Source organism: Manis pentadactyla, chromosome 11 (genome assembly GCF_030020395.1).
Source record: "Manis pentadactyla isolate mManPen7 chromosome 11, mManPen7.hap1, whole genome shotgun sequence".
Taxonomy (NCBI): domain Eukaryota; kingdom Metazoa; phylum Chordata; class Mammalia; order Pholidota; family Manidae; genus Manis; species Manis pentadactyla.
This window is the reverse complement of record NC_080029.1, coordinates 115,450,715-115,466,892: the sequence shown is the minus strand read 5'-3', so window position 1 is coordinate 115,466,892 and position 16,178 is coordinate 115,450,715. Positions and strand designations below refer to the sequence as shown.

At 36.4% G+C, this 16,178-nt stretch overlaps 1 protein-coding gene across 1 annotated transcript in view; it reads right to left on the bottom strand.

The window, feature by feature from the left end:
* Positions 1-6,582: 6,582 nt before the first annotated feature.
* Positions 6,583-16,178, bottom strand: part of IQCH (IQ motif containing H) — a 233,156-nt gene continuing 223,560 nt past the window's right edge. Inside the window, exons 20-21 of the mRNA XM_036932248.2 lie at positions 13,659-13,767; positions 6,583-7,057 (exon numbers count right to left, since the gene is read on the bottom strand). Of these exons, the coding sequence (XP_036788143.2) occupies positions 6,956-7,057; positions 13,659-13,767 (211 nt within the window). The 3' untranslated portion in view covers positions 6,583-6,955. The remainder of the gene's footprint in view (positions 7,058-13,658; positions 13,768-16,178) is intronic.

The following is a 16,178-nucleotide window of genomic DNA, read 5'->3' as shown; positions in this document are numbered from 1 at the left end:
CATTTTATATCTCACTTATGAGTTCACTAGGGACTACAAATGCTGCATAGCAAAATGAAGTGTTATAAGACACATTATCCATTTCTTCTTGGGTCCAGGTACAAATTAAAGAAAAGCTCAGAGACAGCATTCCAGCTATCCATCCTGACCCCTTTGCAAAGCAGATATAAAAAGGAGATATGTTCTGGTTTATACAGAGACAAAAATCACATTTAAAGCTTTTATTCTTATTTCTATCCCATCTATTTGCACCGAGAGCTTCTGGTACAGAAGGCATGCATTATATCAATTCAGATAAAAATGCATTCAAAATAAAATGTTTCCATTACTTTAATTAATTAATCATGTTATCTTATTTTTATAAAGATTTCTATATTTATAAAATTATTTTTAGAATTTTATATAATTTAATCACACCATTTATTTATTATGTTAATTAGTTTATTCACAATACCTAAGAGTTTAGTGTAAGAACGTGAAAACCCAAAAAATGAAAACACGATGCTGGTCTAAAGGATATATTTGGCTTGCTACTCTCTTCAGTCAAAATGAGTCCTTCTTAGAGAAAGCTGCATCCCAACAAACTATTTTAACATTATAAAGTATTTGGTAACCATTTATAGTCACACCCCTTTTGGATATTAGATGGGGGAGCTTAAGAGGCTGTACAAAGTTACAAAATATATTCCTCCATTATCTCCAATAAATGGAAGAAGAAATCACCTCCTTATGTGATATATACAGTTTTTCCCTTTTGATACTTTGATGATTGTGCATAGAATCATAAATTGTTAGAGGCAATAACTTAAATATCAATTTAAGGAGGAAACTTAAATTTATCAGTCCACTCTCTTATTTTACATACCAGCAAACTGAGCCCTAGAGAGGAGCTATTACTTGTCCATTAAGGAAAAAGCTGAAACTAAAACCTATTCAAATCTAATGCAGATGTGTTTTATATATATATATATCCATTACCCATTTAGATACCCTTACCCATTTAGAGAAACTATAAATGCCACCTAATCACTATTTGTCCCTCCAAATGTCTGCAGGTAAGCAGAAGCATATACCCTTTTATGTATCTCTTTTTGCACAAGTAGATATGGCACTTAAGCCATGGTCTGGTGTGAATTCTAGAATATTCAGACTAAGGATATTAAGCTTAGAATAAAACATTCACTACATGTTGTTTGGAAATAAGGCACTAGTGTCTGGTGGCAGCTTTGGGAGCTTGGACCGTAGAGGTGGTTATGACATTCCCAGGCCACGTCCCCAAGTTCATTATCACTTTGGATGGCACAACTTACAATGAAGACATTCATATATTTTTCTTTCCCAACCTTCCCAAAATTAGATTTTTACTTTACTTGCCCCACTAATTAAAAACAGGTTCATTGTAAAATAGAAAATACAGAAAGGAGAAAACTCCACCACTAAGAAGTACTCACTGTTAACATTTTGGAGGTTATCCTTGTTGTCTTTTGTGTGTGTGTGTGTGTATGCACGTTTGTGCACACACACACACACACACAAATATATAAGCATTTAAGAAAATAACTGGAGTCATACTTTTCATGCTGTTTTAAAATATGCTTCATTATTTAATAACAATTATGTATAATTTCATTTACTTCTAACATATTTTCCTAATACATGCTTTAAAAATACAGCTTTTTGAGGTATAATTGACCCCCAAACACTGAACATATTTAAGGTACACAATTTGATAAGCTGTGACGTATGTGTACATCCAAGAGACCATTTTCCAGTCAACATGGTGAAGCTATCCATCACCCCTAGAATTTTCCGTTTGCTCCTTTGTAATCCTCCTGGTCCTCCTTACCTCCCACCCCACACTTCCCACTACCAGGCAACCACTGATCGGCTTTTTGTCACTATAGTTTGTATTTGAGTGTTATGTAGATGGATATGTACTCTTGTCTTGATAGATTCATCCATGTCTTTGAGTTTATCAACAGTGTGTTGTTTTTCCTTGCTGAGTAGTATTCCACTATAAAGATACTCCCACAATTTGTGGACATTTGGGTTGTCTCCAGTTTTTGGCTATTACAAATGATGCTGCTATGAATATTTCTGTATAAGTCTATGTGTAGACATATGCTTTCTTTTCTCTTGGTTAAATGCTTAGGAGTACAATGGCTGAATCATATAGTAGGTATACTAACATGATTTTCTTAATGGCTGTATAGATGTTATTTATATAGCTATTCCATAATTTGGTAATATTCTACTGTTGAACCTGTAAACATTTCTGATTTTTCACCACTGCTGCAAATGATCTAATTTTTTGGCATAGGAACGTGGCTATAGATACTCAACTTAGAAAAACAAAACAAGAAAATGAGTAGAAAGACATCATAAAGGGAATCTGGAAATAATGTGTTGCTAGATAATTTTGACTTTTTTCAATGATTACAAATCTAATATTTTGTGTCTTCTGCTGGAAAGCAAAGCAGCATGAATCTTTAAATGAACCAAAATTCGAATTTGAAATTTATTTTGCAGCTATCGGAAGGTCTGCTGCTTTGTTATCCAGTTTATGGGACCATGATTTCATCATAACATTCCTTATGAGACGAATGCAATAAATTCGGGTGTGGCTTTTGTTTCCGGGAGCTATAATTAGCCATCTGGTATACTTTATAACATTTTTGTTAAATAAAAAAATCTTAAAATATAGCATTTTTCTCATTTCTCCATATATACACACATCGAAGAACACATGTATGATATATATGGTGCCAACTGTGAAAGTGAAGCAAAATATTTATAGAATGGTAAAGAAATGCTTGGAGGGGGGACAAGCTCCATCAAAAAGCCCCAAGCCAAAAACACTGTTTTATGCAGAGATGCCAAAGCCATATTTTTCTGTGCTATGTTTAGGGTCTTCTTATAACAAAACAAAAGTTGTTTTTGCCAACAGATTTTTAAACAGCAGGGACATGCTTATTATTTACTGTTTTGGTATCTTTCCCTCATTTACATAAATACCTCAGAAACCAGCAGTTTAAAACTAATAAAAGCCAGGACCCTCCATCAAGTGCAATAAAGTTTCACAATCATACATTAGACTGTTAGAGTGAAAAATAAACCAATGTATGTGGTTATGAAGGGTTTTTTTGGAAAGTGTATAATCACATTTCAAAGTTAGAACTTCCATTTGAAGTTGCAATGTAATAACAATACTTAACCATTTATGTAGAACACATTATCTTTGAAACACTCTCAACATTGGCCATTAATCTCTACTGGTCCCATAAGGAGCAGGTAATACTTACTATCTGCCATTTTTCTAGTTAGAAAACAGGAATGTATGACCAGCTCAGAGAGAGGGAGGGCTGAGGAAACAAGTTTCTTGCCTTTAATATTCTGTGGCTCTTTGGGATGTAACCCCTGATACAGTGCATCAGGTTCTGTTCCATGTTGATGAAATCATTCATATAAACAGTAGCTCCATCTGCCTCAGGCTTTTAGATACAGTCCTTCTCCTCCCCTGACACCCCTTTTGTAAAGAATGAGATACAGGAGATACAGAAGAGCCACAACACATTTCATCTGCAGCTGCAGTGGGTTGACCTAAACTTCTTCTGGTGAGAAATGCCAAGTCAAATACTTCCTCCCTCCCATACGTCCACCCTCACGTTATCTTGGCAACTTACAGTTTTCTAAGTAAGATTTACCATGATTAGTACATTTATAGAGTTGAGCAAATTTGTTATGCATATCTAAGCCAGAGGAACAGTACAATAAAACTAATGAACATTTACATTTTTGGAAATATAATTAATGTATGCTTGAGAAATTTTGAAAGATAAACATTTAAATGTTAAAATACCTATTACTTTCCCCACAGGGACAGTGTTGGAAATTAATAAGATAACAAATGTAAAGTGCATTGAGCTTTTTACAAGAAAGGTGCCAGATGAATACAAATGATTGTTAATTGTTAAAACTATCAGGTGGTTACTAATATATTACTTATGATAAAATACCTATTTTTCTACTTGAAAAACAGATTCCTTGCAGTTCTTAGGGTAATAGAGCTGAGGTAATGGCCCCCAAACTCCTTCCAGGTTACTCTACCTCTTAGAATTCCTTTCTTAACCCTTCCTCAGTTTCTTGACTTCATGCCCATCTTTCAAACAAAACTGGGGGCTATGGCTTCCCAGCTTCAGAACACTCCTGCCCCTTCTCATTATCAATCCTCCACCAAAGTCTACAGATCCATCACCACAGGAGAATTCCACTGACACCACTTTCTCTTCTCCTGGTTTCTTTGATCACATGGCTGTGATGCTTCATGATGCTGTCAGTTGTGCAAAGCTGATTTTATTAACAGGTGGCATGTGTAAGTTAGACTGTCCTGTACTTTTTAAGTTACCAGAAGAATTTGTTATAAAAGAGTAACTCCCCTGTATGATCTGGGACAAGTGAAACTGAGCTTTCTACTTCACACAACATGCTAGAATTTCTGGTAGAAGAGTGCAAACTTCAAATTTCTTTTCATTTAGCCTAAGACATGGGTTGAGACATCCTCACTAAATCTCAGTTTCCTCATATGTGAAATGAGGACAGCCTTTGTAGTACCTACTCACATGGGGTTTGGGAAAGATGCAATGAAATAATGTATATAAAGCTCTAGTATAGTGTACAACACCTAGCCTATAATAAATGTTCAGTAAAAGATAAATGTAAGTAGTGGGAGGTAGGTAAGTAGATAGCACAGTTTGTCTTTAAATGTCATCTGTTTGTCTTCTTAAAAATCATTATAAAATAGGTAATATGTAAAGGGAGATACTCATCATCCACATGGTTACTACAACTTGCTTCCCAAACCACTGTGAACAACAATAAGCAAATAGGTCATTTCTCTTACAAAATATTAAGCACTAGGTCATTTCTCTTATAACTCCAGTGTTAAGTGTATGCTTCTGCCAAAAACTTCCTGAAAAAAGTCACATCATTTTCAAAAAATCCTATATAGACAAAGATTTCCGTTTCCTATTTAGAAGAGTGAAAGTTCAATAATTCGTCTTGATTAATTTATTTTTAGGATAAACATTGTTTTGATGCATATGATTTTTTTTTCAAAGTTCCTTAGTTTACCAATAGCACAGTATCTTTGCTACATATATGTGCTAAAAGATAATAGACTATGCTTCTTTTTAAATGTTCTGTAATTAAAACATTTCACTAATTTAATCTGGTCCTCTGGCTTCTTCTACTTAATTACTTGAAGTGATTGTTTTATTATACCAATTTTTCTCGTTTCATTTTGAAGATGTAGGTTTTAAGATAGAAAACCTTACTCCCAATCACTTTCTGGTGAGACCTGAATCTGAATATAAGGCCTAAATTTGCAATCAGGCATTCTGTGGTGTATGTTAATGACGGATGCAAAGAGGGAAACGGCATTGTTTGAGAAACCAATCGTGGATTAAAAAAAAAAGGTACAGGGGAGTGAATTCATTTTACCCTTGCCAGCAGCTTGAGGCTCAAGAGTGCTAATCAAAATTCACATACAAAACTTCCCCAGTAGATTTAACAGTTTTGTACCGTTAAGAGGGGTTTCTCACCGTGTGAAAGATCCACTGCTGTGCTGAACAAAACAGAGACAATTTTCTTTTAAAGTCCAGAGCAGATGAGAGCCATAAGGAGACAGAGGGTTTCATTTACTCTCAGGACACGATTGTGCCAGTGAACTAATGAGTCTCTTGGACCTTATGTTGCTCTGGCTTCAATTGAGGCGAGACTCTAATGGGCATGTAGTACTTCCTATCCGTCAAGTGTCTGGACAATGGGCCCCTCATATGGATTAGAACAATCTGGCAAGACAAAGAGGTCATCATTGTACCTAGCACAGGCAGGAAACCTGGCTAATTAATGTATTTCCAACTACAGCAAAACAAAAGCTGACACATACAAAAATGTTAATTTTACTGCAGAAACTCAAGCCTGTGGCTCAGGCCTAGTTAAAAAAAATTTTGAAATTCCGTAGGTAAAAAAAATCCACCCTTTCCCCAACACATTTGCATCTTTTTAAAGATATTAAGACTATTCTTTAAAACAACTATGTGATTTTGGTGTTGCAACTTGTATTTTACTGTCTGGTAGAGCTGAATGATGTAGGAATATTTTGAGCAATTGGGAACTGAGAGTTAGCGTTACTGCATAATTTTAACAATTTGCCCTTTAAAAGGCACTGTTGAATTAAGCTTGTAAAATTCTACTGCTGTATTAAAGGAGAACTAGAGGATACAATGTTTAGTCAAGCTAGAGGGCTGGAGTTATACTCTATTTTAAACTAAGAGCAGATAACTGCCACCTAGATAAGTTCTGGTGCTTCAGTTAACTAGATGTTGGCTTACCTTACTTTCTGAAAAATGGCAACAAGAAACAGTAGTGGCTTGGTACAATAAAAATGCAATGAATGATAAAAGAGTCATTACAAGAAAATCTGTATAAATGTAATTTTCTTGGAGGAAAAAAAAAGACAATTGTGTTTTGCCAACAGTGAGTAAGCCTTTATTTAATTTTTCAAAAGCAGAAAACGAATTACTATTAGAAATAGGAGAAAACTTCATAAAACATAGAACACAAAAAGCTCCATAGTCCTGAAGTTTATGAAGAGGTAGATGCAGAAGTGATATCAGTAAGACTTATAACTTTTTGGTTAGATCATTTCTTCCTCAGTTTGGAGAGGGGAAGAGAGTAATGCTCTCAAGTTTTAATAAGTAAAATAAGATCACTTAATAAACAGTTTTTAAAAGAGAACATTGTAATTCGTTCTGATGTTTCTCCTAACAGACAAAGCAAACTCACTCCCCACCTCCCTTCATTCCTAACAGCAAAGAGAATGTTGCTTTTTTTTTTGGCTGCAGATTGGAATCCAAAATTAGTAAAGTATTCCAGGATCACTCATTTATCAGGTTTAGAGGTTTTTTTTGTCATCTTTGGACTGTAGCTCTTCTTCAAATCTCATTTTGTTTTTCTCTGTTACCCTTAGAATGGCTTCAATATCATCAATGGTAGTCTGTAAATGAACAATAAAAATAATATTTGTTACTTAAAGACCTCTTACAGCTCTTACCCCGAGTCCTCCAATTATTTCTTTCTTTTTGAAGTTGAGTGTGATTTAGACCAGTTCTACTCAGTGTGCTCCGCCAGCCAGCATCTATCTACAAATTGTTGGTTATCACAATTGTTGAAATGAATGAAAAAATTGATAAGAACATGGACACATTTATAGAAATTTTTATGTCTCTTGAATCTAATAATGAAAAATAGCTTCTGTTTTATATGTCTTTAATTTTTTCATTTCATTTTTCTAATTCATTTTCATTGTATTCTACAAAAGTATTGATCTCGGATAGGTCCAAAAAGAACAAACAGGTCCTTCACTACAGATAATTTGAGAAGCACTAGTCTAGTCACATTAAAGTGAGGGCTAATAGACTGATGAGAGTATTGATTTACATCGGTTTCTGGAGGAAAAAAAGGCACTTTTCCATTTTATTTTATTTATTTTTTTATTGAAGTAGAGTTCACAAACATAAAATTAGCACTTTTAAATTATACAATTAAGCAGTGTTTGTATATTCACAAGCAAGCATAACTACTATGTAATTCAAGTACATTTTCATCACTCCTTATATAAACTTCATGTTCATTAGCAGCCATTCCCCATTTCCCTCCTCTTGCTCTGCCAACCACTAATCTACTTTCTGTCTCTCTGGATTTGCCTATTCTGAACATTTCATATAAATGGAATCATATAATATGTGGCCTTTTGTGTTTGGCTTCTTTTACTTAGTATAATGCTTTCAAGGTTCATCCATGTTGTAGCATGGGTCAGAACTTTCTTTTACGGTTGAGTAGTACTCCATTTTATCTATTATCTGTTTTTGCTTTGGTTGCTTGCACTTTAGGTATCATCTAACAAACCACTGCCAACCACAAGGCCATGAAGATTTAAACCTATGTTTTCCCATTGTATGGAATATTATCCATGTAATATAATGGAATTCACCTATTAATCAGTTGATGGACATTTGGGTTGTTTCTACGTTTTGGCTAGTATGAATAACACTTCATGAACATTAATGTACATGTTTTTGTGTGAACATGTATTTTCAATACTCATATGTATGTACCTAGGCATGGAATTGCGGGGTCATATGAAAATTTTATGTTTAACTTTTTGAGGAACTTTGAAACTGGACACACAGTGACACCATTTTACATTCCTACCTCAATATATAGGGGTTCCTGTTTCTCCATATCCTTGGCAACACTTGTTATTGTCTTCTCTTTTATTATAGCCATTTAGGAGGGAAATGGTATCTTAAATGTGGTTTTTATATGCATTTCCCTAATGCTAACAATGTTGGGCATTTCTTCATGTGCTTATTGGTCATTTGTGTATCTTCTTTGAAAAAATGTCTATTCAAATCCTTTCTCACTCTTTCATTGGGTTATTTGTCTCCCTGTTGTTGAGTTGTAAGAGTATTTTATATACTGAGAACACTAAAGCCTTATCAGATATATGATTTGCAAATATTTGCTCCCATTCTGTAAGTTGTTTTTCACTTCCTTCATAGTATCCTTTGATGCACAAAAGTTTTTATTTTGATGAAGTCCAGCTTACTATTTTTACTTTGTTTGCTTGTACTTTATCATATCTAAGAAACCATTGCTAACCATAAGGTCCTAAAGATTTATACCTATTTTTTTTTAATTAGAGTCTCGTGAATATGCAATCTTATGTTGGTTTCAAATATACATCACAGTGGTTCAACAGTCCTTGTGATACTTATATTGTGATTGGGAATCATTATGCCCCTTTACCCCCTTCCCCCTCCCTTGGCACTCACCCCAGCCCCTCCCTCCTGGTAACCACTAGTCATTTCTCAGTGTCTATGAACCTAATGCTGTTTTGTTCCTTCTGTTATGCATTGTTTTATATTCCACAAATAAATGAAATCATATAGTATTTGTTTTTCTCCACCTGGCTTATTTCACTAAGCATAATACCCTCTAGATCCATCATGTTGCAATGGCAGGATTTCTTTTCTTTTTATGGCTTAATAATATTCCATGGTGTATATGTACCACATCTCCCTTATCTATCCATCTGTTGATGGACACTTAGGTTGCTTCCATATCTTGATGATTGTAAATAGTGCAGTGATAAACATAGGCGTGTATATATCTTTTCAAATCAGAGATTTTGTTTTCTTCAGGTAAATTCCTAGGAGTGGGATTACTGGGTCAAATGGTATTTTTGTTTTTAGTTTTTTGAGGAACCTCCATAGTGCTTTCCTCCGTAGCTGCACCAATTTACATTCCCACCAAAAGTGTAGGAGGGTTCCCATTTCTCCTCATCCTCACCAGCATTTGTTGTTTCTTATCTTTGGATAGTGGCCATTTTAACTGGTGTGAGGTGATATTTCATTGTGGTTTTAATTTGCGTTTCTCTGATGATTAGTGATGTGGAGCAGCTTTTCATAATATCTTTTCACAGTGCCTGTTGGCCATTTGTATTTCTTCTTTGGAGGAATGTCTGTTCAGGTCCTCCACCCATTTTTTAATCAGGTTATTTGTTATTTGGGTGTTGAGGTGTATGTGTTCTTTATATATTGTGGATGTTAACCCCTTATCAGCTGAGTTGTTATACATGTTTTATTTGAAGATTTTTATAGTTTTAGCTTTTACATTTCAGTCTTTGATTCCTTTTACCTTATTATTGTATATGCTGTAGAGTAGAGGTGCAACTTAATTCATTTGTATGTGGATATCCACTTGTCCCAGCACCATTTGTTAAAAAGACTATTCTTTTCCCATTGAACTGTTTTGGCTCTTGTTGAAAATCAATTTACTAAAAATACATAGGTTTATTCTGAACTCCTAATTCTATTCCACTGATCTGTGTTTATTCTTATGCCAGTACCATATGTCTTGATTACTGTAGCTTTGTAGTAAGTTTTAAAATCAAGAAGTGTGAGACCTACAACTTTGTTCTTTTTCAAGATCATTTTGACTATTCTGGAACCCTTGCATTTCCACATTAAATTTAGGATCATCCTGTAAATTTCTGCAACAAAGCCAGCTGCAATTTTGATAGGAATTCATTGAATCTGTAGATCAGTTTGGGTAGCATTAACACCTTAACAATATTAAGTCTTCCATTACATGAACACAGAGTATCTTTACATTTATTTGTATCTTCTTTCTTTTATGGACAGATCTTGTACTTCTGTTGAATTTATTCCTTAGTATTGTATTCTTTTTGATGCTATTGTAAGAATTTTTTTATATTTTTGGATTGTTCACTGGTAATATATAGTAATACAATTAATGTTGGTATATTGACTTTGGGTCTTGCAGACTTGCTGAATTTATCAGGACCCATAGATTGTTTCTGAGTTCCTTGGGACTTTATACAAGATTATGTCATCTGTGAACAGAGATAGTTTTACTTCTTTCTTTCCAATCTGGATGCCTTTTATTTGTTTTTCTTACCTAACTGCCTTGGCTTAGAACCTCCAGTACGATGATGAATATAAGCTGTGAGAAGACAGGAAAAGACATCCTTGTCTTCTTGCTCATGATCTTAGGGGTAAAGTTTCCAGTCTTACACCATTAACTATGATGTTAGCTGTGAGTTCTTCCTAGATGCCCTTATCAGGTTGAGGAGGTTAAGCTTTTATTCCTAGTTTGTTTGAATGTTTTTGTTTTTTTTTTTTCAATCAAGAAAGGGTGTTAGATTTTTGTTAAATGCCTTTTCTGCTAAATCCTTTTTTATGTAAATGCTGTTATATAAAATGCCTTTTTTGTTAAAATCACCTTTTCATTTAGCCATTACATTGCTGGTAAATCCTTGTTTACAAACTGAAATACTTATTAGAATTTCACTATGATAATAGAAAATACTACCAAAAATGAATTCATTCCACTTTTCAAGTTTTTGTTATTATTCCTATTTTGTTGAGACTTAAAGTTTTTACCTATGGATCGTCTAGCAAGAGTTAAAAAATCAAGAAAACAATTATTCACCTGAGAAGACTAAAAACCATGAGGTATTTTAAATGCTGCTTGAGAACATCTGACTTTTGATGATTTTGAAAGTTAGACAAAGGCCAGAGAAATAACCTTTATTTTGTCAAAATTAGTTGGCTCTGCCAGTGTCAAGTCCAAGCTTGGAGTCTACTAAGTCTGTGTGGTTTTGGTCATAAGTCATCTGTCTTAGTGTGCCTAAGATGCTATAACAAAATACCATGGATTGGATGGCTTAAGCAACAGAAATTTGTTTCTCACAAAAGTCCAAGGTCAAGGTGTTAGCTGATTTAGTTCCTAGTAAGAGCTCTCTTCTGAGCTTACACACAGACATCTTCTTGCTGTGTCCTCACATAGTGGGGAAGAGAGCTAGCAAGCAAACAAGCTCTCTCTTCTCTTAAAAGGGCACTAGTCACATCATGAGGACCCCACCCTCATGATCTCCTTTAAATATAATTACCTCCCAAAGCCTCCTTCTCTATATACCATCACATTGGGGGTTAGGGTTTCAACATGTGAATTTTGGGAGGACACAATTCAGTCCATAGCACCACCTGATTCTGATTATTAGCCATTGTAGAGAAAATGGAAGTTCCTATGGCCAGGATTCTCATCTGGTCCTGGTCAGCTTTCTCACTACACACATGTGGGCAGTACGTTGTTATTTACTCTATATAAAGAGCTCTGCCCAGTGCTCTGGGTTGCACAGCTGAAGAAGAGCAGACGCTAGAGTGGTGGGAGTGCCAAGGACAGAGACTGAGACAAGCTGCAGGGGCAGAGAGGCTCAGAGGCAGAGACTGGCTTGCTGCATGCAGACTCACTCTGAGGTGGACAGGATTCTAGTACTTGAGCTGCCACTGTGGGAATAAAGTCGGGTATAAACCCTTTCACCCCAAGAAGGTTCCATTGTCATTTGTTAGTCTCACCAAATCAAGAGTGAACTTGCCCAGGGCTGAAACCCACTGGCAACACAGCTATATTTGGACCCAAACTGACCACATGCTGGGAAGCTCAGAATTTTGCACATGGCAGTGTAGATAAAATGAAAGTTCCTGCGGCCAGGATTCTCACCTGGCCCTGGTCGGCTAGCTCACTACACACACGTGGGCAATACATTGCTATTGACTCTATATAAAGAGCTCTGCCCAGTGCTCTGTGCAACATGGTGGCATGGCTGCAAGGCTGCAGGAGAGCAGAGCAGAGGTTGGAGTGGTGGCAGCGTCAAGGACAGAGGCCCAGAGGACGGCTGTGTGGGACGACTGTGCAGGCAGAGAGGCCCAGAGGATGGCTCTGTGGGCAGAGAGGCCCAGAGGCAGAGACTGGCTTGCTGCATGCAGACTTGCTGAGTGAATGAGGTTCTAGTGATTGACTTGCCACTGTGAGAATAAAGTTGGGTATAACTCTTTCACCCAAATAATGTTTTGCTGTCATTTTCTTTGGTCACACTGAATCCATAGTGAACTTGCCCGGGGCTGAAACCCATTGGCAAGACAGGCAGCAACTGGTGAAATGATGCTAGCTGGCAGGAACTTAGAATATAAATGGAGAGCATAGATCCTTCAGGACCAGTGAAAGTTGATGTAAATAACACCAGACCTTTTTTTATTGACTGTTCTCAATCATGTTGTAGGAAAAGCAATGGTCATTCTTCCAGCTCATAAAATCATAGTGAAGAGTAAATAAAGCATTATCATCATTAATACTGTTACTAGAGAGCCCAGGCCCTAGCTCAAGGAAAAAACATGTTAAAAAATTACATGATTATCAAGCTTTTGTTGGGTTTTCCATTTAAGAGAAAATTCACATGTGGTTTTTGATCGAGTCCTCTGAGTTACCTGACCCATGCAAACATGATGAAGGCCTAGACTGGGAACCAGTTGCAGACTTTGGTGATCAATACCAAGTGGTCATTTCTGTTTGACTGGTGTTACAAAAACTTGCCTGCCGACCTTGCTCCTGTTTTCTAGGGTTTCTTTGAGCTTCTAGTCAATTACGTACAAGTGGATTTCATGGACCAACATATCTAAAGGCCATTTAGAAACTTAAAAATTAGTGATAAACATCTCTACTTTGGAGAAGCAAGGTAGAATAAATGGCCTCTGTATAGACTGAGGTTTTCATCTGCTTTTCCCTACCACACATTGTCTTCCTTGGAGTCTCAGAATTTCTCTGGCTCTAGAAACATGGGCTCCTCAGAAATCCCTAGCTAGACATTGCATTATCTGAAGTATAGATAGATTAGGTGCAGGATTTTCAGTTGACAGTCTCACTTTTGGTTCCATTGTGATACTTCTGCTTCACCTCTAACATCAGAAAGCCCTATTGTCTTGTAAAGTTGGGTTTGGAAATGGCAGCAATTTAAAACAAGTCTACTATATTTCAAAGAAAAAAATTCAAACTATTAAATTTAACTAACAGATTTAGTGGGAACCTTACAATATTGACCCTGCACATTGTAAAATATCTACTGCTTACAATAAAGAAAAAAAATGGTTTAGCACTTGTTTACAATACAGCATGAGGTATTTTCAGCCCTTGTATAGAAATTAACCAGGATCGTTAGTTAATTAACACCTCACCTTAAAATTGGTCTCGCCTTGCATATTAGGTGCTGATATTTCTTGATGGATGATGAAGAGATTGCGAGCAAAGGTCATGAGGACCCCCTGGAGATCCTCACCGATTGTTCTGTTAATGATATCCAAACAAATGAGTTTACCAATGATTCCCCTCACATGCTTAAAAACAATCACCCTCTCATTTGTGCTGTCTGGTGATAGAATTTAATGAGTATTTTCAATCTCACAAGGTGGCAATCTTCAGGGAGATATGAAAGATGAGGCTCCATTTTAACTTGTCAACAAAAAGGATTTGTGTAATAAATATTTTTTATTAATCAACTTAGCAGAATATACAAATAGGTTCAGTTATTCCTAGCAAAAGGCTACCACTGAGCTAGGACAGTACTATTAGCTCATTTTTTAAATTGTTTCAATTAGTGTAAGAGAACTGTTGCTAAGTGTAATTCATGCCTAACAGTTTCCTTGTCTACAGAGATGTTTGCACCTTAGTATTCTGGAGACTTGTCTCTGGGGTTTATTTTCTATTTCATATATATATATATATATATATAAGTGATTCCTGCTACTTATGAGTATGCCTTATCAATATTGTTCAAGAAAGAATATGCCCCATTCATCAACAGCCATCTTTATAAAGCTGAACATACACTTTAAGAAGATTTCAGAAACAACTTGCAAACCATTGTATAGAATTGTACTATGGTTGTTGAACATTCCCAAAACAACTATATTGTTGTAAGTTTTAACTTGAAAATAACACTCCAACCAAGGTATATTTTCTAGTTATTTTGTAAACTTGATCAAAGGAAAAAATAGATTAAATGAATGGATTAATTTTTAAGAATTGTTCTGTCCTGAGGGGGTGAACCTATAGAGCGGCCCCATAAGGCAGCTGCAAAGAACTTTGAGATTATTTCTTTCACAGTTGTTACCCATAGATAAGTCACCCTGGAGTCTAAGGCTTGGACCCTTTTGGAATGACTGCCTTCGAGCCTTTCAGGTCTTCCCTTGGGTCACGGTGGAGCAGCAAACTTCCCAGGGCCTGAGACAAGAGACCAGGGCTCTCTGTTCTGCCACTGACTGTGTCTTTGGGGGAAGTTACTTAAGAAATCTGGGTCTTAATTTCTTTTTGCTCTGTAATGAAGGAATTGGATGGACTAGACAAGTGCTTCCAAATCTTTTGAGTTATATTCCCCAAATCCAAGGACTGCCCACTCTACCCCTAATAGCTAATGAACATTAGTATCTCTTTTTGTTAAGAGAATAAAACAGTAACTTTTAGAGTCAATAACTTAAAAAAATTATTTGATTTTTTTTGCCACAGGGTCAGTATGTATTATACCCCCAGGTACTTCTTAAAACAGCAGATTCCTAAACTCCATCCAAGATAAAAAAAAATCAGTATCTTTGGGTTTGGGATCCTAGAATCTATAGTTTTACTAAAACCCCCAAGTGATTCTTATATATACTAAAGATTGAGACCCTGTGGGGAAAATGGAATTTCCTATGGCCAGGATCCTCACCTGAATCTAAACTACTTGATGATGTAATAGGCCTACTGCTAGGCTACTGCTCCCACACCCATAGGCAATACGCTTTTACTGACTGAGTCACGACATAAAGAGCTCTGCCCAGGGCTCTGGGTGGAGGCAGAGACGGAAGATTACAGACCCGCAGCCTATTGGATGCAGATGTAATTCTAGTGCTTGACCTATCACCTGGAGAACAAGGCTGGGTAATAAACCCTTTCACCCCAAGAACGTTCCATTGTCATTCCTCGGTCTCACTGAATCCATAGTGAGCTTGCCTGGGGCTGAAACCCATTGGCAAAAAAACTTGGCACAAACTTGCACAAGTAGTGATGTGTCTCACAATAAGCTGAGAATCCCTATATTCCACAATAGGGTTCCCTACATAAGGTGGCCTCACAGAATAGACATTGTGGTATAATGAAAAGAACAGTAGATTCAGGATCAGGAAACACAACCTCCTGTGTAACCATGCCAAATCATTTCCTCTTTCTTAAGCCTTATTTTTCCTTTCTCTGCTGTGAGGGTCAATTAACCCCTAAGGTCCTTCCTTGCTCTAACCTTCTCTGGTTCTATGACTACAGTAAGGGATGAGAAAGAAGGGACAAAAGACTGTAGACAATATTCTCGAGCCTTTCAGGAGGCCCATGTCAACTATGCCCTTTCTTTAACATGTCTAAATAGCAATAACCATGTAGAAAGTACACTAATATGACTGTTTCTACTACCAGCACTAACCTGCAGGTCAAGACATCCTTGCCTGAAATCTCAGGGGCAGGTGTAGAGACAGCTGGGCAAGTTCCTCTTGGTTACCAGTCTAATTATTCATTTGTTAGGTTTCAGTATCAAATCAACCTTGCTGCTTGGTCAGTTTGATGATTGGCAGTTTCCTTTTTCACGAACCAGTTGCCTCTCTGTTTCCTAAATTCTGTAATGGTTTTCCTGTTGCCTGGCTCCTCTATGTCCAGTACCCACTTGGATAGACCTT